At 40.9% G+C, this 19,998-nt stretch overlaps 2 protein-coding genes across 2 annotated transcripts; both read left to right on the top strand.

Moving 5' to 3' along the window:
- Window positions 1–753: 753 nt before the first annotated feature.
- On the top strand, window positions 754–11,405 carry LOC311251549 (NLR family CARD domain-containing protein 3-like). Its single transcript, XM_084344022.1, has 11 exons — window positions 754–908; window positions 1,631–1,730; window positions 1,853–1,936; window positions 2,714–2,797; window positions 3,440–3,526; window positions 3,848–3,903; window positions 4,852–6,631; window positions 7,042–7,215; window positions 7,311–7,484; window positions 7,686–7,732; window positions 8,006–11,405. The coding sequence occupies exons 2-11, from the start codon at window positions 1,636–1,638 to the stop codon at window positions 8,539–8,541; spliced, it is 3,117 nt and encodes a 1,038-aa protein (XP_084200148.1). The 5' UTR covers window positions 754–908; window positions 1,631–1,635; the 3' UTR covers window positions 8,542–11,405.
- A 1,775-nt stretch (window positions 11,406–13,180) lies between these two features.
- LOC311251397 (uncharacterized protein) lies at window positions 13,181–19,745 on the top strand. The gene is made up of 6 exons (XM_084343795.1): window positions 13,181–13,276; window positions 14,397–14,493; window positions 15,180–15,242; window positions 15,607–15,657; window positions 16,061–16,162; window positions 18,383–19,745. Exons 2-6 carry the CDS (start codon window positions 14,399–14,401, stop codon window positions 18,807–18,809), a joined length of 738 nt encoding a protein of 245 aa, XP_084199921.1. The 5' UTR covers window positions 13,181–13,276; window positions 14,397–14,398; the 3' UTR covers window positions 18,810–19,745.
- The last annotated feature ends 253 nt before the right edge of the window (window positions 19,746–19,998 follow it).

Below are 19,998 nucleotides of genomic sequence, written 5' to 3'. Positions count from 1 at the left end.
TTTATGGATTATTTTTCCAGCAATCAAAGAACAAAGGAACAAAAAAAACAAAAAAAACAACAGAGGCCCACCCAGGTGCATCATGGTCCTACACACCTGTCCTTCTACCTGTGTTGAAGGACAGGTGTTACCAAACAAAACTAAAAGCTAACCAGACAAAACTGAACAAGGAAATAATTCAACCAAACAAATAATTAGTTAAATAAAATGCTATCAAACTCTAAATGAAGCAAATCAAACACAATATATAAGTTATCATAATAACTCAACCTGACCTTGACCTTCATGTTTTATTATTATTTATTATGAATTATTAAAAAACAAGTTACAAAGCGCTCAAAAAAGTGTAATCGGGAACATTTATTTAAAAAAAGTATTAAAAGTACTCAGTGAAGTTAAAATGTCCCTTGTGAATGAAACAAGTTTTAAATTAACTTTATTTATAAAGCATAACAAGTCATATTTTACTTTAGAAAGACATTTTGAGAAATAGTAATAATAATATAGATCAATGACACAGAAATGCAACTGACAGACACAACAATCAAACATCGACTCACTGCACTTGTTGTTATTCTCCTTCTGATCCACAAGATGTCGCTGCAGATCCATTATAAAACACAGCAGGATCACAGCTTCATCAGCTTACCTCAGAGTTTCTTTAAAGCAGAACTGTATCAGTTACATTAAAACCAAATAAAACAGCTGACACCACACAGGCTGCAGATCCTCTTCACTCATTGGCTCTGTGCTTTATTTTGAAAGAGGATTAGGCGGAAGTGGAGACACCGAAACTAAAAAGTGTTGGGGACTTCCGTCATTTTATTATCGCGTGACAGACAGCGTTGGTCAACAGAAACAATTTGGGATAAAAAAGCAAGAAGCAGAAAACGTGTCGGAGTTCAAACGTGAGTACCTGTTAATGGTTCCGTGTGTCTCCTTGTGTGATGTCCGGGTTCGTTGTTTCCTGACAGGCAACATTTTTAAAGTGCGCAGCAGATATAAACGAAGCTGAGACATGGAGGACAGTGACGACCAAACATGAGTCACGTTGCTACGTTTTGATAACGACTGAGAAGATACAGACAGTAGATAATAACACAGGTTTAAACCAGGGCCCGAGTTATAATCTGAGCTTTGTAAACAAACAGCCTGAGACAAACGGATACAAGAATAACTTAATGAATAACATTAGCCGAATTAACAAGAAGGCCCAAGTAGTTAACAATGTGTGTAGACAGAGCTTCACAAAGTTCAGACAGTTTCTGCTAACGCAACAAATCTTAAAAATGAGCGTTTTTTAAAGGGAGTCTGGTGACGTTCTCCACTTTCTACAAAGAAGCAGCCTATATTAGTTACTGTTTACTTTTTTTTATTTTTTATAATCTGATATGTTAACAACATACAGATTAAAATCTATAAAATTAGCGTTTTTTTAAAGGGAGTCTGGTGACTTTCTCCAAAGAAGCAGCCTATATTAGTTACTGTTTACTGGATTTTTATAGTTTGACATGTAAATTAGACAGAAATAACAATAAACAGGTGAAAAAGATCAAATAAAGTGACAGAAACGCTGATGTAATGCTAAACCACGTCCTTTACTAATCTTCTGAAAGTTGTGTTTCTGCAGTAAAAATGGCCGAGAGGAGAAAGAGAAAGCGAAACGACTCTACGTCGTCCTCTTCGATGTCTGAGCAGCCGGTCAGCTCCTGCAGTGAGCCTCCTGTGAGGTAATATTAGCCTCATGAATAGGCAGGCATAGGTCATCCTAAATGTTGTGCAGTATTGATAAAAACATTCACATTTGAAGGTTATAAAACTTAATAAGTAAAACATGTTTTCCTCTTTTTAGTGAACCATCCACAGCTCCCAGTGTCGTCTCTGTGAAGAGTGATTCATCCATGTATGAGCCGCTCAATTTTAAGAAGACACGAAGGTAATTTGATTCAGTGTGTTCTGTGAAGTATAACATCTTACATCGACAAGCATATTCATTTGAGTGCATCAAATATTCCTTTTGTAAAATGAAGGTGATGTCTACATATCTCTGTCGTGCAGTTCTAGCTGACCGAATCACAATGTTTGTTTACAACAGCTTCAGCTGCTGCATCATGCATTAACTTACAGACAATTTAGCCGTCTCTTTTCATCGTGTTATTTTAAAGTGTGCACAACAAATTAATCGAAAATGCATGTTGGATGCCGTCATAGCTTATTAATAACAACACTTTCACTAACGGTACATTGAACGCCTAAATGAGCTGTTGAAGATAATGACAGCTCTAATAAACCCAAAACATGCAGTTAATCCGAGATGTGCTGTTGTGTAGATACCAAAGACGTTAGCAAAGCAATATAGTACAAAAACATGTAAATCACAGCAGAAACATCAGACACAATTGTACTTTACTACATATCTTTAGATGTTACAATAATGGCTGAAAATGACAGCAGAAATGAGTTTGCCGATTTTACACACACACACACACACACAATGCAAATCATGCCAGTTTTCTACCCAGAAGTGACTGTTGTTGTTAACATGACATCACGGTGATTCGGTCTATACAGTAGGCTATATATATGTGTGTGTGTGTGTGTGTGTATATATTCTAAGTTTGTGCAGTATTAATAAAAATATGCACACTGTACATTATAGCTGTGTTTTTGGTTGGTGACTTAGTTAAGTAAAAAGATGTTTTCCTCTTGTTAGTGAACCGCCCACAGCTCCCAGTGCCGTCCCTGCGAAGAGTGATTCATCCATGTATGAGCCGCTCAATTTTAAGAAGACACAAAGGTAATTTGATTTAGTGTGTTCTGTAAACTACATAAGCATATTAAAGTGAGTAAGATTATAGTGATGTCTACATATCCCTCATGTATTTTGGGTCTAATGGTACACATACATATTTACCCAAACCTTTGGGTTCAGCACATTTGGTTTGGTGCATGACTTTCTTCTGTGTGATCCACATAAACACTGTTGAAAGTGCAAAATTCCACCCAGACAAATGGCAGTGGGTCTGTTGCTGTCTGTTAGCTAAGCTGCTAACCAGGTTAGCCCCTGGAGTTTTATTTCAGAGTGTTATGAATTACAGAGCTAGTAGAGATATAATGGTGGTGGGTGCAGACGGTTGTTGTCGACCTGCACAAGGCTGTTGATAGCTCAACATCACAGTGATACGGTCTCTAATGTTGGACTGTAATGATTGTGCATCTGTCAGCGCCTTGTACTTGTAACTCATCCAGGAATATGAAAGATCACAAACTGTAGTTAACCATTTATTTCAAAAAGATGATATTCCTGGACATCTAGAGTAACACTGACATTATTTTGAGATTTTTGCATCTGCAACTATTATAATTGACTCTGCTATTTTGAGTTAAGCACACTAGTTGTCTTGTTTGCTGGATAGATAAAAAGATTTTGTCTCCACAGTGTGTCCACAGCTCCCAGTGTCGTCTCTATGAAGAGTGATTCTTCCAAGTATGAGCCTCTCAATTTTAGACTTCAGAAGACACAAAGGTATTTTCATTTATTCTATGAAATTAACAATTAAAGCATGTAGTAGTTTTAGCATAAAGACACAATTGTGGTTAAACATGACTGTAACCAGCAGGATGTCAGCGAGAATAAAATGATGCCCTTTTAGCGGCATCATGCAGTTTGACAAACTTGGGCCGATCACAGATCTCAGTTTTTAACGATGCATCTCGGTGTGATCGACAGTTTGAAATATCAATTCAGACAATAGAACCAGCCGAGACATTGTGAAGCTGACAGTAACATGATGTCATCGTAACACATCTGGCAGGACTAATGTGTCGTTTGTTGATCACCTTACAGCCAACAGACTGGAGAGCCCGCCAGCTGTCCAATAAAACATACTGAGGAAGATATCGGTAAGTTCAAACTTTTGTGTGGCCTTGTGACATTAAAAGACATTTGATTATGTATAGTTACTTTAAAGGCTCGGTAGGCAGGAATCCTAGAAAAAAGGTGATCGTTGAGTCTACACGGGTCTCATCTCCTCAGCTCTGACCCGAGCTCCTCCCACCAGACAAGCACGGGCATCTGATGCACGCGCTTCATACACGTACCCGATAGTCCCTGCCCGAGGCAATCGCCAACTAGCCAAAGCTTTTTTTTTACGTTATCCTCCATAATGTCCGAGTCACAGGTAAGAAAATACTTTTTTGAACACATGAGCGATAGTAAATAGTATTTATATTTAGTGTAAAATAATAACATGTGTTACCCCCATGTCGACAAGAGGCAATACTGAACAGTGCTGAATTAGTTCATAAGACTGAAATGGATAACTAACTTTACTCGTATGTTCACCTGTGTGAGTATGCTTACGCGTCACTCATTTCAATTGTCCCGATCATGATTGCGATTGTTAAAATTATAGAAGGGAATTTACTGTCACTCTTAGCAAACTTGGAGGTATGTGAAGACGTTTGAGGTGGAATAGTATGATTCAGGACTCTAACGTAGCAACATAAACTTGATCTTGTATTAGCAGCAGCTGTATGCCTTTGGCTACGGTTAGCAGAAGGCTAACATATTAGCCTAGAGGATGCGCCGAGGTCTGTTCTTCTCTCACATCACTTCATTTACATTATCCCCAAGGTTATTATGGAAGTTTTTGCCCAATATTGCCAAAAATAAGCTGCCTACCGAGCCTTTAAGGACAGGCACACAAATATTTCTCTGATGATATAACATTGTGGAGGCATTAAATTATGATCAAAATTGACATTAAAGTCAAGCTTTTGTGTTCACTTATGCTCTTTTCATGACCTAGCTGAAAAGATTTAATACCAAGCGTGTTTTGATTGTGACAGGGCACAGCCACCTTTTGGAAGCAAAGAAGAATCTGAAAGAAGCGATGCAAAAGAAATATACTTTGACTTCTGAAGGTAATGGTGACCAAGCGAGCCTGAGCGGTATCTACACAGAACTCATCATCACCACTGGAGAGAGTGAAGGGCCACATGACGAACATACGTTCAGAAACATCAAACATAAATTGGAAAGAAAACTTTCTAAACAATCAATCAACCTCAGTGACATCTTCAAACCTTTGTCTGGCCAAGAGACATCCCACAGAACAGTCCTGACAAAGGGCGTCGCAGGCATCGGTAAATCATTCGCTGTGCAGAAATTCATCCTCGACTGGGCCGAAGACCGGGAAAACCAGGACATTGATTTAATTTTCTGTCTTGCTTTTCGAGAGGTGAATTTGAGTAGAGATGACAAAAGCTTGCAACAGCTCCTGACTGAACTTCACCCTGGACTCAGAAGTTTGATAAATTCAGAGGATTACAACAGGGCAGACGTCATGGTGATCCTGGACGGGCTTGATGAAAGCCGTTTTCAACTGGACTTTGCGAAGAAGATGGTAACATCTGTCAGTGAAGTGACCTCTGTGGGCAGTCTACTTACAAACCTCATCCAGGGTAACCTTCTTCCAAATGCAAAAGTCTGGATAACTTCCCGTCCAGCAGCAGCCAGTCAGATCCCTGCAGAGTGTGTCGACATGGTGACCGAGATAGGAGGGTTCAGTGACTCACAGAAAGAAGAGTACTTCAAGAGACGATTTAGTCCCGACTTGGGCCTTGCTGACAGGATTGTTTCGCACATTCGCTCTTCACAGAGTCTCGACATCATGTGTCAGATCCCGATCTTCTGCTGGATTTCTGCGGTATTGTTTGAAGAGATATTTGGAGGAGACGAGAAAGATGAAATTCCTCAAACTCTAACGGAGATGATGGCGCATTTCCTGTTTGCCCAGACCAAACGCAGAAGCAGAAAATATGACGAGATAACTGAGACGAACAAGGAAAGACTTATGAGGAAACACAGAGAATTCCTTCTGAAACTTGGAAAACTTGCATTTGTCCAGCTGCAGAAGAACAACCTCATTTTCTATGAAGAAGACCTAGAAGACTCTGGGATTGATTTAACAGAGGCAACAATCTACTCTGGATTTTGCAACGCAGCGCTGAGGGAAGAACACGTAGTTTCTCAGAAGAAGGTCTTCTTCTTTGTACATCTTACCCTACAGGAGTTCTTTGCAGCTCTTTTTGTCTATGACTGTTTCACAAACAAAAATGCAGAAGAACTTGGCCACTTCCTTGATCTGAAGGACGAAGAACATACTTTCCTTGATCTTCTGAAGATGACAGTTGATAAAGTGCTGGAGAAGAAGAATGGCCACCTGGACTTCTTCTTGCGCTTTCTTCTTGGCCTTTTGGTGGAGTCCAACCGCAGAGTTGTTCGAGGTCTGCTGACGACGCCAGAGCCAAGCCAAGATACCGACAAGAAAATCTTGACTTACCTCAAAGCCATCCGAAGGAAAGCCCTCCCGCCAGAAAGCAGTATCAACCTCTTCCAGACCATGGTTGAGATGAGAGATCACAAAGTCAAAGATGAGATTCAGGAATTTCTCAAGTTGTCAGATCGCTCCAAAACAGAGCTGACTCCCCTGCACTGCTCTGCGCTGGCCTACATGCTGCAGGTGTCAAAGAATGATCTGGAGGTGTTGGACTTGAAGAGTTTCATCACATCAGAGGAAGGCAGACGGAGGCTGATACCAGCTGTGAGGAGCAGCAGAAAGGCCATGTACGTTTTCTTTGCCTGTAATACATAAAATAGTCATGTTGAAGTATTTCTGTTAATTGTGGGGTCTGCAATGGTGTTTGGGTGGGTTGTTTCTTGTAACATGGCATCCAGATGAGTTTCCCAGCAGAACATTTGATTATAGTGCCTGGTCTGGAACCAGGTCGTTGTGTTTCGATGGCCAAAGAACTGGCTGCTGACTGGTTCCAGTACCTAACCCTAACCCTAAGTCTGAACCAGCACTAGTACCAGCCCAGAACCAGCACTTGGTTTGCTCTGGACAAAAAGGGGTATAAGTGGTTTTAAAGTTATGGCTGATGGGTGTCCTCCCTGTTCTGGATGGAAAGTACACCCTTGATACATATTTTAGGTATATCTTTATTTTTCATAGTAAGCCTGTTCTCTACCCTTAGACTTGCAGACTGCAAGGTGACAGAAGGGTGGGTTGAACACCTGGCCTTTGGTCTCAAGTTCCCTTACGTACCTCTAAGAGACCTGGATCTGAGCAACAATGACCTGAAGGATTCAGGAGTAAAGCTGCTCTGTGATGGACTGTCGAGTCAATACTGCAGACTGAAGATACTGAGGTATGTAGTTTGCAGCTTCAGTCTGAGCTGTGCCACTATCCTGCTTCAGCTTCCACTTCTGAGCTACGATAATAAACCACACTTTGTTTTCTCAGGTTATCAGGTTGCCTGGTCACAGAGGAAGGCTGTGCTTATCTGGCCTCAGCTCTAAAGTCCAACCCCTCCCATCTGAAAGAGCTGGACCTGAGCTACAACAACCCAGGAGACTCAGGAGTCAAGGCTCTGTCTGAACTGAGCAAAGATCCACAACACAAGCCCATCAAACTCAAGTAATTCCACTATAAAGTGATTGATTTTTTACTCTTTTTTTACTGAACTAAGTGAGCGAAGCTGCTGGGCTAACACTACATATGCACTATAGTGAGATGGAGTGTGCTGCCAACCATGAAACTAAATTGTTTTGGTGAGTTTTACACCAAAGCCACAGTGTTTGAAGACAACAGCTTTAATCCTCATTTCTTTCTTCACAGTGTTGAACATGGTGGAATTCACCGGATGACACCAGGATTCAAGAAATGTGGGTATCTTTTGCAAAAACAGTAATCTGAGACAGGTTCAATTAAATGTTGTGTTACTACTGTTTTTATTTTTTACATTGGCACCCCTAGGCTAAAATCGGGGTTAGCTTGTGCTCTTTTAGCCCAGGGCTAACAGCTCCTTTAGCCTGGAGCTAAGTGCGGCATGAAAAGAGTCCTGTTTGTACCAGGAATCTTTGCTTGGAGTGACTACTTATGAACCAATCCATTTCTCCATCTTATGCTCCTGCACTGACGTGTTTTCTTACCTCCAGATGCCTGTGAACTCACTTTGGACGCCAACACAGCCCACAAGAACCTCCTCTTCTCGGAAGGGAACAGAAAGGTGACCTGGGTGGAAGCAGAGCAGCCATATCCCGATCACAAAGACAGGTTCGATCACCGCCGACAGGTGCTGTGTGAACAGGGTCAAGACGAGCGCTGCTACCTGGAGGTGGAGGCGTTGCAGCCCTTCAGTATTGGGCTGACGTACAGATCCATTGGCAGGAAAGGAGATGTGGGTGATCGCAGGCTGGGACACAACGACAAGTCTTGGTGTTTCACTTGCTCTAATGATGGTTGTTATGTTTGGCACAATGATGAGATTGTCAGTACTCCTCAGTCCATCTGCTCTCGCTCCAGTCGGGTGGGAGTGTATCTGGACTGGCCGGCTGGGACTCTGTCCTTCTACAGAGTTTCCTCCGACAGTCGGACGCGCCTTCATACCTTCGAAGCAAAGTTCAGTGAGCCCCTTTACCCTGCTGTTGAACTTGAACCTCAGTCTTCTGCATTATTTTGTCAGCTAACATAACTTTCACTGCACTCACACGAGCAACCAAGGGTGTAGATTTGCATGTGGATGTTCGGGATATGTCCCTTAGCAATAGCTTTAGCAATCTAAACTTAATGATTAATGGCTCCTACCCGTTAGTAGCAGATCTAAGCAGAGTTGCCAGGTTTGTCTCTGCAAAACGATGGATGAAGAAAGGCAGAGAGAGGTAACTAGAGAAAGAGGACCAACAGTTTGTTCGAAGCTGAGTCCAACTGGTAGTTTGAAAAAGTTGAGTAGCTAAAGAGCACTGCGAGTAGCTAAAGCTTGCTCAGTCAGTGGCTATATTGCGCCACATGCCAAGAGCCGGTGTCACAGTGCAGTTGGAGAGTTTCTTTAGCTTCAGTAGGCTAATTTGACGTAAAAACGAGTGAAGTGGATGTGGGTGTGGCTAATATGAGCGATACAGGGTGGCAGAGAGACATAGAGTTTTAGAGGACTCCACCAACACCTCCCTCAACGCTCCTGTTAGATCAAGAGGAAGATAACGGTTAAATGAACGCTTCCCACAGACTAGCAGTCAAGTGTAGTTTTGTGTTAGGGAAGTCGTTAGCAAGCAACATCCTCCCCAGCTCCGCCCTCTCATGCAGATAAAATAAAAACAAACTCAAGGCCTCAAAACGGTAGTCCACAAACCAGTGGGTGAGAGATAAATGATTGTGTCCCCAGTTTGAAGCTTTTTCTCAAGACTGCTTCAAGATTTAATAGAGTGTAGATGATCATTTTCTTGAAACAGTGCCAGAGTTGTTGAACAGTGTTGACTATTTTTGTAATATAATTGTAATATGACTTGTAATGTATTTCTTTCAAAGTAATGATCTCAGTCTTAGCCAGCAAAACTCCTGTGTGTGCTTATGAAACAGAGGACATAAACACAAATTCAAACATGTCCCTGCCAGTCTTTAATTCAAACCGACACCCTCTCCAGCAGCAACTGCAGAAACCTGCTGTTCCTGTTTTGAGTTTTATATCCATTTTTCTGCCATCATGTCCAGACAGACGTTGAAACTCACAGATGTATTTCCTCGATGAAAAGCTTTTGGTTTCTGCATACTGTGTAAGATTAAAGTCATAGACAGTGTAGATTTGTTTGCAACTAACTTTAAATGACACAGGTGTGACCAAATCTGTACGACTGTAAGGTTGTTCTGTTGTTGTTTTACTAACTTTTATACATTTTATCATTTAACTTTTAGCTGTACAGGTGTGACCTATTTTTTTCTTTGTGCAGATTTGACCAATAAAACTCTGATGTAATGTTTAGTGTTTTTATGTGGCAAACAACTGATTGTTTCTATCTTTTAAATGCTAACAACATTAAATAACACAGGATTGACCCAACAACTTTAAATTGTGCGGATTAGACGTTTGACTTTTTGGTTTTAGTTCAGTTTTGTTCATGATTTACAATCTTTTATTTACAAGTTGATTTCAGCTGAACAGGTTTGAATGACCAAATAACTTTTAACTGTGACGCTGTTGTAAATAAGTTATTGTTATTCAGTTAATTGTGAGTATTGTATGGCAGTGTAGAGATGAATACTTTACTGTTTTATGCTTTTGGATGGATGTGAATAGGTAACAGTTGTTTGATTGTTTCAGTTAAGTAAGAAGCTGTACCTTTTTATATTGTGTTGACCTTTGCCACTCTGATTTTTTTTTAAATGTTTCAGTTAATTAGCTGTATCATTTACAAGATAGAGATATGAATGATGCATCTGTGAGTTTAGACTCTACATCAATAACGCTGATATACAAAGAAGTTGTGTTTTCATTTAAGTTTTAAACTCCTGCTGCTCTTTTTGTAATCCACTCTTTCAAAACTCTCTACACTATAAACTCAGCTGTACCTTTGCACTTGTAAACTTGCCAAACCAGTCGCGGAAATGGCTGCTACTTTTTTTAAAAACGTGACATTTTCACTTCTCACATGCGAGTTTCATACCATCACTTGTGTTTCTGTGTAATATATATACATTAGCCTCCATGTGTGTTGAGCTGTATTAGCTTTGATTTTGTACATCAGCGTGTGTTATGTTGAAGTTGTGTGCATTTATGTGTTCTGAATACTGTTTCAAGTTTTTGTTGTGATTTTGTGGCAGACTGTGTTTTCCGTCATCCTAGCAACATGTATCCAGGGATGCTAATGTCTATTGGTCAGTCCTTTTTGGTCCAGACTGAAACATCTCAACAAATATGAGCTGATTACCATGAAATGTGGTACAAACATTCGTGATCCCCAGAAGATAAATATAAACGAGTTTAATGGTTTTGATTTATGACCAAATACCTTCAGAATCCTCATCAGCCTCAACTGTACTGTTAGCATGCTTATGCACTAAACATGGATGGTGAACATAGTGAACGTTATACTTAATTGGTGATAGTTGTTAACCATCAGCATCGTGAGCATGTTAGCATTCTGGCATTAGCATTTAGCTTAAAGCACTGCTGTGTCTCAGCACAACCTCACAGGATGCTAGCATGGCTGTAGACTCTTAAAAGATATAAAATGTAGGAGTTCTGCATTATATGAACGACTAGATGTGTTTTATATATGTTGTTGAGTTGTACACCTACATTAATCAAAATGTTCCCAACAATGTTTAAACGGCTCCAGATCAGAGCAGAATCTGATGTATTTATGGGTGAGTGTTTACTCCTCCAGAAGATCTGGCTCTGCACCCGACTTTCAAAATAATCTTGAATTATAGCAACACATTTCAATGATCTGACCAGATGTAAACAACTTTAACATGTTTGTATTATGTTTGAACTGTGTGCATATTAATGTGTTTTTAATTCTGTAGGTTTGTGTTCCATAAGTAAAAGTTGACATCCCTTTATTTACTTTAGGAGATTGTACTTTATAGATGGTATTAATATTCCAGTTTCATGATGTTGTTAAGTGTTGCCTTAATATTTTGTGGCTGAGAATAAGAAGCTTTTCCAAATCAAGTTAATTACACTGTTATGTAAGGTATTAAAAGATTAAGAATTATAAATAAATATGTCAAGTATTCAGATACAGTAAACTAATATTTGGGCTCACATGTAACACATGAAGAGTTTATGTGAACAAATAAATGTCGTTATTCATCAAAACAACCCAACAGTAGATTAAATGATTTCCATGTGTATGTTAACAAAAAAGATGTATGATCTGTCCTGGTAGAAAACTCACCTTTATTTACTTTACCTTCAATAAAAACATATTGTTGCAACAAACACTCTTTTTAATTATTTATTTTTGTTATTATTATTATTATTATTATATAAAATATATACAAATGCATGGTTATATGGTCTTACTACTGATTGAAGATTAAAATACAAAGATAATTATATTTTCTCACAATGCTTTATGTCTTGCAACTGTACTGCATTTTATAATTGAGCCTTACAAAATACATTTTCTCATGAATGTGAATGATATATATTATATGCAACGTCAAATGTATGCAGTTCAGTTACATTATAGCCACTTTGTACGTGCATGTTACAAGTAAAGTTACTGCATCAACATAGTACAGTCAGCCATATTTAAAAATGTTTGTTGTGGTATTAATGAGCTGAAATAAACTGCAACATCCTTGACACAGTTTGGGGTTCCAGATTAGCATACTTAGCTTTAACATTTTTCCTTTTCTTCTGATAAATAATATTGTAACACAATTTTAAAAATGTACCTTGTGACTCAATCCAACCATCAACACTCTCTGACGCTCTGACGTACAGGTAGGATATTTTGTACAAATCTGAATGAACTGTTTCCACAGAAAAAAAACCCTATATTTTTATAGAAAATGTCTTCTCTTTGGGTGTCATGTGAATTCAAACTTTTGGATAATAGTATGTGGGATATAGGGATGAGAAAACAAGGGGCGACAAGGCAGCTGCTTTGACGCCCGTGCAGGAAGTCTCCAGACTCCCCTTAAAATCGCTCAATTTCGTGAGTTGTGGCGTTAGGAGAATCTTTCTAAACTTTGTGAAACGCTGTCTACAACAAATCCTTAATCACTTGGGCCTTCTAATGAATTCGGCATACGTCATCTACAACTGCTTTGACGCCGGTGGATAAAGCCCCCAGACTCCCTTTAAAAATAGCTCAGTTTTGTGAGTTGTGGCGTTAGGAGAATCTTTCTAAACGTTGTGAAGCGCAATATACAACAAATTCTTACTTGTGTGGGTTTTCTAATTAATTCGGCAAAGGTTGTTGTAAAAACGGCTTCTTTATTCAGCCATCAAACGTCATCTACAACTGCATTGACGCCGGTGGATGAAGTCCCCAGACTCCCTTTAAAATACGCTCAATTTTGTGACTTCTAGCGTTAGGAGAAACTTTATCAACTGCATTAAACGCCGACTACAACAAATTCTTAACAATGGTGTACTTCTTATTGATTCGGCAAACGTTATACATCAAGTTATTTCCTTCTTTGTGTAAAAAACCCCGTTGTATCCGTTTGAAGTGATAATCGTGTGTTTGCACACAGAGCGGGGAGGTGAGGTCCGATCAGAAGAGTGATGACGTCTTCCCTACGCGTTACCGTACATAATGATGTATGCGCGCAAGCGAAATTTTAAGTGGCGCCTCTACTACCGACCCGCCCGCCTTAAAACACCTAAAGTGAAAGTAAGTTCGTCAGAAGTGCGGCGAAGTGTGTGAGACGACGAGGAGGACTTTTTTTGGAGGGGAAAACAAAGAAAGTCCAAAGTAAGTTGTCCTTTATGACTCCGTGTGTGTTCCGGTACCGTTAGTTCTGCTGCTGCTCTACCTGGTGAGTTACAGCCGTTATAGCACAGTTGTACCGGAGCAGCTGCTGTAGGCCCACATCCTCCTGCTGCTGTTAACGGTCCACAACAGCCCGAACCGCTCATCATAACATCATGATGTGCGTTTACAAAGAAGCCAGTGAGCTACTTTAACATGTAACAGAGAAATCTACATTTAAAATGGGACTGTTATTATTTTTATAAAGATACTGAGGCCTGCCGAGCAGAAGGGTAGGCGAGTAGGCGAGAGGCCATAAAGTAAAATGGCTGCCGTGTTTCCCAGCTGAAGACCACGAAGGTCAAAGCCAGCAGGGGTCAAACCCGGAGGGTCCAGGGGGTCACACACAGGACAGGTTACAGTATAAGACAATAAAAACAGCTGTAACCGACACCAGTCTTCATTTTGTCAGCACTGAACAACAGGTCACTCTTTATGTGAGCTAACGGTTAGCTGAAGTTTGCTAACTAGCCACAACAACATTAACCAGTGTTTGTAGCAGCAAATTAGCATCGAGCTAGCTTCCTTAGCTGGCAGGGTTAGCAACACTACTTCTGGTGTCTGGATAAAAGTGTCCTGTAGTTGTCACCTCAAGTTAAAGGGGCATTATGTCGTTTGTGAAGGATTAATTTAAGCCCAGAATTTTAATATTTATAATATTAATGCAAACTTTTCTACATCAGTGAATAAACAAGCTGCTCTCAGGGGAAAAAAGGTCCGAGAACACTGAAGCTAGAAAGGTGGCAGGGTCCACCACATATAAACAAAATAAAACTGTATAAACTGTGTTGTCCTTTAAGGTCAGATTTTTATTTCACAAGTTTAACTTTTATCTCATAATTATGACTGTGGCTCTGAGCTCTCATGGGGTCTGAATGTATTTATTGTAACTCAACTTTGGACAAAAGCTAAATGAATATGATGTAAACATGGTGCTCTTGCAGATTGTCCTTAATTATCCATGCCTACAATTGAAATTAGCCCCAATTCTTGATAAAACGAAGAAATTTGTCACTTACAAGCCCTCTGATACTTTTTAAAAAATTATTGTTATTTATACTAGAAATGGCCGAGAAGAAGAAGAAGGAGGACGAGGAAACCAGCTCCTCCTCTTTGATACCTGAACAGTCAGACAGCACTTTCAGAGAGCTGATGATCAGGTAAAAGCAGCTGTGATTAAGAACCCACTGTAAAAAGTTTGTATCAGCACATTAACATGGTCTATATACTACATTAATCTAAAGTCTTAATGTTGAGTATATCAAGCAGGACTGTTGAGGCCGGTCTCATCTCCAGAGGGTCAAATACCAACATGTTGTCTGTACAGGCGTCTCATACAGACACTGAATCTCTTCACTCTGCAGCAGACGCTGTAAAGCAGCTCCCGTGTGAAACTGGGCTAAAGTAATCAGAGTAGTGACACAACATTATAGGAAGTTGAGCTTCACTTCAGAGCACTTGTGTGTTCCTACAGACAGTTAACCCAGGATGAGTAGAAGTGCAGTGTGAGTCATAAAGACCTGGGCTGAGGTTGACCTGGGTTAACTGTCTGTGTGAAAAGGGGCTAAGTTAGCCCAGGGTCACCTGTTAGCACAGAGCTAAGGATATTCAGTGTGAAAAGCCCTTCTGATCCTTTCTTTAACGTGTTTTATTCACAAACAAACATTTTGGCCAAAGAGACGCTGAGGGCCGTGACAACGCTGCGTTGGTATTTGACGACCAGGGATGAGAACGTGTTGCCTGTTGCTAAGTAACAGCCTCACAGAGCTGCTAGCATGTCTGCACACTGTAGAGTTATGTTCAGTGGTTTCTAGATGTTACTGAGTGGATCATCTTCTCTGAACAGTCCACATCTGAGTGAAGAGGAGTCCCTGGAAGATTTCATTTCCGTGGTCAGAGAGATTTTCAGGTAATCCTGCATTTTGTTGACTATTACATTCACATTAGTAGGTTTCACAACCCAATTCAACAAAAGTCTGACGCTGTGTAAAACATTCATAAAAACAGAATACAATCATTTACTGACTGTGTTTACCAACAATAGTTTAATTTACTTTCTGTTTAATTTGTTTCACACAGCGTCCCAACTTCTTCAGAATCAGTGTTATAGATGTGATCTTAGTTGATGAATAAGTTTGAATTAAAAATGATTTTTCTGTTTTGAGAGCGTATGCAGCTCCCAGTGCTGCCTCTGATAAGATGGTCAGACCACCAAGGTAATTTAATTCAGTTTACTCTGTAAAATATACAAAGCATCTCGTCCCTGTGAACAGTGAGTCCTCCATGTCTGAGCCACCTGACTCTCATCTTCAGAAGACACAAAGGTAATTTAATTCGATGCTTTCTGTAAAATAAACTCTGTATCCTGCATCTAAAAGCATATTAAGGTTAGCTCATCAGAGATTCAAAGTGGCTGTAGTTCATACATGATGTACATCTCAGGTTAGATTAGATTAAAGTGATGCCCTCATACGTCTGTCGTACAGTTTGACAAACATAGTTTCATGTTTATGGACACAGCACAGAGGGAGACATTGTCTCTTCATGTTTCCACCATGTGGCGCTAGAGAACACTCACATATCAACAACATAACAACATATCTGCTCATTAAATAAAAGTGGGGACCACAGCAGCCCCATCTTTTTTACCTATACCTTATCTATAATAAAAATTAGACATGCAAAGCTAACCAGGCGCTTTTGACCCTCTTTTTTTTCTCTGTTTAGTGAACCGTTATGTGAAACTGACTCCCCAGTGTCACATGTCTCTATGAAGAGTGATTCGTCCATGTACCAGCCGCTCTACTTCAATCTTGAGAGGAAACAAAGGTAATATAATTCAGTGCTTGCTACAGGGCGATAGTCTTTTAAGCAGGCTGGGTTGGTCTTCGTGGGTACGGGGACAATAGTGGACGACTTGAAACATGTGGGGACGATCGAGTGGACCAGAGACAGGTTGAAGATGGAGGTGAACACTGGAGCTAGCTGGTCAGCACATGACTTTAGCACCCTCCCAGGGATGCCATCTGGGCCAGCTGCTTTCCTGCAGTTCACTCGTCTCAGAGCTCTTCTGACGTCATGCTCTGAGAGGGAGCGGGAGCGGTCCTCCCTGGTAGAGTTGCCCGTGCTAGCCGTGATGCTAGACGCTGCTGTTCTCGAAGCGAATGTAGAAAGAGTTTAAATCGTCCACCAGTGAGGAGTCTGCGACTGCCGGGTTGTGTTCGTACCTCCTCCGTAGTCCGTGATAGTCCGAAGTCCTTGCCACATGCTTCTGCTGTTGCGGTTGCACAGCTGAGCCTCAGCTTTGTCCCTGTATCGCTTCTTAGCCGCTTTCACTGTTCTCCTGAGCTCTTAGGACAACGCTTTGTAGGCTGGCATGTTGCCGGACCTGAGACCGTCGTTCAAGGCGGCGCGTTCGTTCAAAGCCTTGCGGACGGACCAATCAACCCACGGTTTCCGATTGGGTAAAACTTTCACAGTTACCATAGGACAGATATCGTCTATCAGCAGTGTTTCCCCTAGGTTGACTGGTTTGGGGGGGGGGCTACGCTATTTTTATACTTTTTCGCATCATCATCATTAATTATTATTATTATCATCATTATAATTATTATTGTTGTTTAAAGTGAGCCTCTTATCGTTTAACAGAAAAATACATCATACAAACAGCAACTTTTGCAGCCTTGTCAGTCTGATGGCGAGTTATCACCTTTCTGTCATCACTAACATGTTAATAATCAAAGAAGCTCTGAGGCTTTGTTCTATATGTTATAATACAAGATTTCAGCATTGAGCTACAATCAGGCTACATTCATGACTCTGTACAGTCAAACTAACCAAAAACTTCTTATTGATCATCATTATAAAGTTTCAGGGCGGTCCTGTAACCATGGTAACTCACGGTGCCAGAGGGGGATGAAGCCATTTACACAGATACACTGCAGACAAAGTCCAGACTATAGTTGTTATTTCACACATGTAGCACACAACAGGAGACTCTCCGTGTCAGACGAGTTCTCACGGTGCCCCCCCTATACAATGGTAGGGGAAACACTGATCAGTGTGGATGTGAAGCACGTCACCACTTCCGTAAACCTGTCAACGTCATCAGAGCTCGACCGGAACACGTCCCAGTCAGCGTCACTCAGCGCGTCCTGAAGCGTGGCCTCTGATTGGGTGGACCAGCGTCTGACCTCTCGCGTTGCCGGAGCTTCTGTTTGTATACTGATGTGAGGAAGATAGCTGCATGGTCGGCCTTCCCAAAAGCTGGGAGAGATGATGCTTTGTAACTGTCCAAATTGTTCTTTCCCCTGGTTGGACATGAGATGTGTTGAAACAGGTTAGGCAAAACCCGAGTGAGGTTTGCCTTGTTAAGATCCCCAGCGACAATGAGTGTGGCGTCTGTTTCATACTCCGGCCCGTTTTCCGCGGTGTTTCTTCCTCCTGCAATTCCGCCGAGGCCCGTCTCCATTGTTAGGGTGAGCGTCCCGGATTATCTCTTTCAGCCAGGTGTGACTATCGCCTATAACTTCAGAAACAAAGTGTGAAGTTAAGCCTAGTTTATGCTTCTGCGTCGCGGCGACGGCGTAGTTACGTCGTCGATGCAGACCCCTACGCGGACCCTGCGCCGTAGCCTGACATGCGCCTCCAAAAAATCCTGACTATGCGTCACGTCGACGCGTCGAGACGCGAACGGCAAGGACTGGGATTGGTCCGCTCAGACCGTAATTTCCGGCAGTTGCTTTTCCGGTCAACAGTATAACAACACCGCCAGTTACTTCTGCTGCTTGCATGCTTGTCTCCTATTGCTTGTGAACTCCATGCTTTGTGAGATCCCAGCAGGGCAGGAGGAGTATTGGTGTTGTGCAGCATGTAGCTTGTCCCCACACTGTGACCAGAATGGTACACAGCATATCCGCTCTGACCGCAACTGCAGTGCAAGAGAGCAAAATCCCCCCCAGTGCTTTCTGTAAAATATTTGAAGTATCTTGAATGAATGTTAGTTTCCGGAGGCTCGATTGACTGTGTGTCTTGTTGGTCACCTTACAGCCAGCTGACTGAGGAGCCCTCCAGCTGTTCAGTGTGGGAGGAGGATGTGAAGGATCCAGTCCGTTTACTCTGTGGACACCGGTCATGCAAACAATGTGTCTGCTCACACTGGGACCAGTATGGTTTAACAGCTGACTACCCCTGCAAGAAGTGTGGAAAGAGATCCGAAAGAGATCAGGATCTCCAGTCTGTTCTGCTGGAGAAGACAATCAAGAGAGTGGAGACGGAGACGGAGAAGGCACAGGCAGAAAGGGAGAAGGCACAGGCAGAAAGGGAGAGGGCACAGGCAGAAAAGGAGAAGTTTGAGCTGGAGAAAAGGAAACTCACTCTAGAAATCCAGTCATTGGAGCAACAGGGCAAATACACCAACTATGATCATGGTGTTTATGTTCCAAACAAAGGAATAACATACATCCCATACATCTAAATACATTTATCAGTTAAAGGGTTAGTAAGTTGTAACTGTTGCCAAAATGCAACCTCGGCTTATTTTGTGAATGTACCCGAGTCAAACCTTTGTGTAAAAGCATAATTACGATGAAAAAGCCACTTTTAGGTTCACCGTAGGTTCGTTTCAAAACCTTCTTTTTAGCAAACTCTGTGTACACAAACAATGTTCTCAATGCTCGTGTTCATGTGTAGAGACCCTGGTGATACTACGAGCAAAGTTACATGTTGTGTTGAGTCTTCTTAGTGTTTTAAAAATAGAGATTTTGATGCTACCGTAAAGTTGCCCCAGGCACACCAATAAAAATGATTTTGACCTGGAAATGAAACTACAGTGAATCTTAAAAGTGGCTTTTTCATCGTAATTATGCTTTTACACAAAGGTTTGACTCGGGTACATTCACAAAATAAGTCTGACCTGGGACAGACGAGCCTGTACAATATGTAACTCAGTTTAATGATCCGGTTAATGACCAGGAAGTGTATTTTGACGTTTATGTTGGTGGCAGTAGTTCACCTGACGTTATGTTTACTGATGACAGTCCGTTGACCTTCCTGGACTTGTTGCAGCGTCCTGACCAGCAGTTAATCAGGTGGTTGCTGTTTTTGCCAACATGTTACCTGGATGTTTGTTATGTAAAGGAGACAATAACTTGTTGAGGCTTCACACTACAAAAATATATTTTTATAATGATATATATAATGGTGTCATGTTGTTTTTATTACCTTAAACATATCATTAGCACACAGTGTTCAGTATTAACATCTGTGGTTTTTATTAAACTCTTCTTGTACGTTACCTTTAAGTTAATATGTTTCTGATTTTCTTTGTGTTTTCATGTAACCTCTTAACATGATTAACCTGTTTACTGATTCTTACCTTTACTTACTTTAACCTTCAATAAAAACTTTGTTGTAAAAATCCTGTCTGTATTATTTTTTAAAAACATAGACACCAAAAAGAAAAATGTGGAAGCTGTGTGAAGATTAGAAATTGAACCTTACAAGCTACATTTTCTCATTAAATAAGTATTTTGTGCATCCAAGTTCAATGTATGCAGTCTAGTTACAGTTGATAATTATCAGCACGATTAATCATTTAGTCTTTACAGTTTTTAAAAGTTCAGAAAATGTGTTCAAAAGTCACGTCTTTAAAAATCGCTCAATTT

Source organism: Pagrus pagrus (assembly GCF_965226575.1).
Source record: "Pagrus pagrus genome assembly, chromosome: 22".
NCBI classification, from domain to species: Eukaryota; Metazoa; Chordata; class Actinopteri; order Spariformes; family Sparidae; genus Pagrus; species Pagrus pagrus.
Note: the sequence above shows the minus strand (reverse complement) of the source record. Positions and strands in the feature narration are given on the sequence as shown.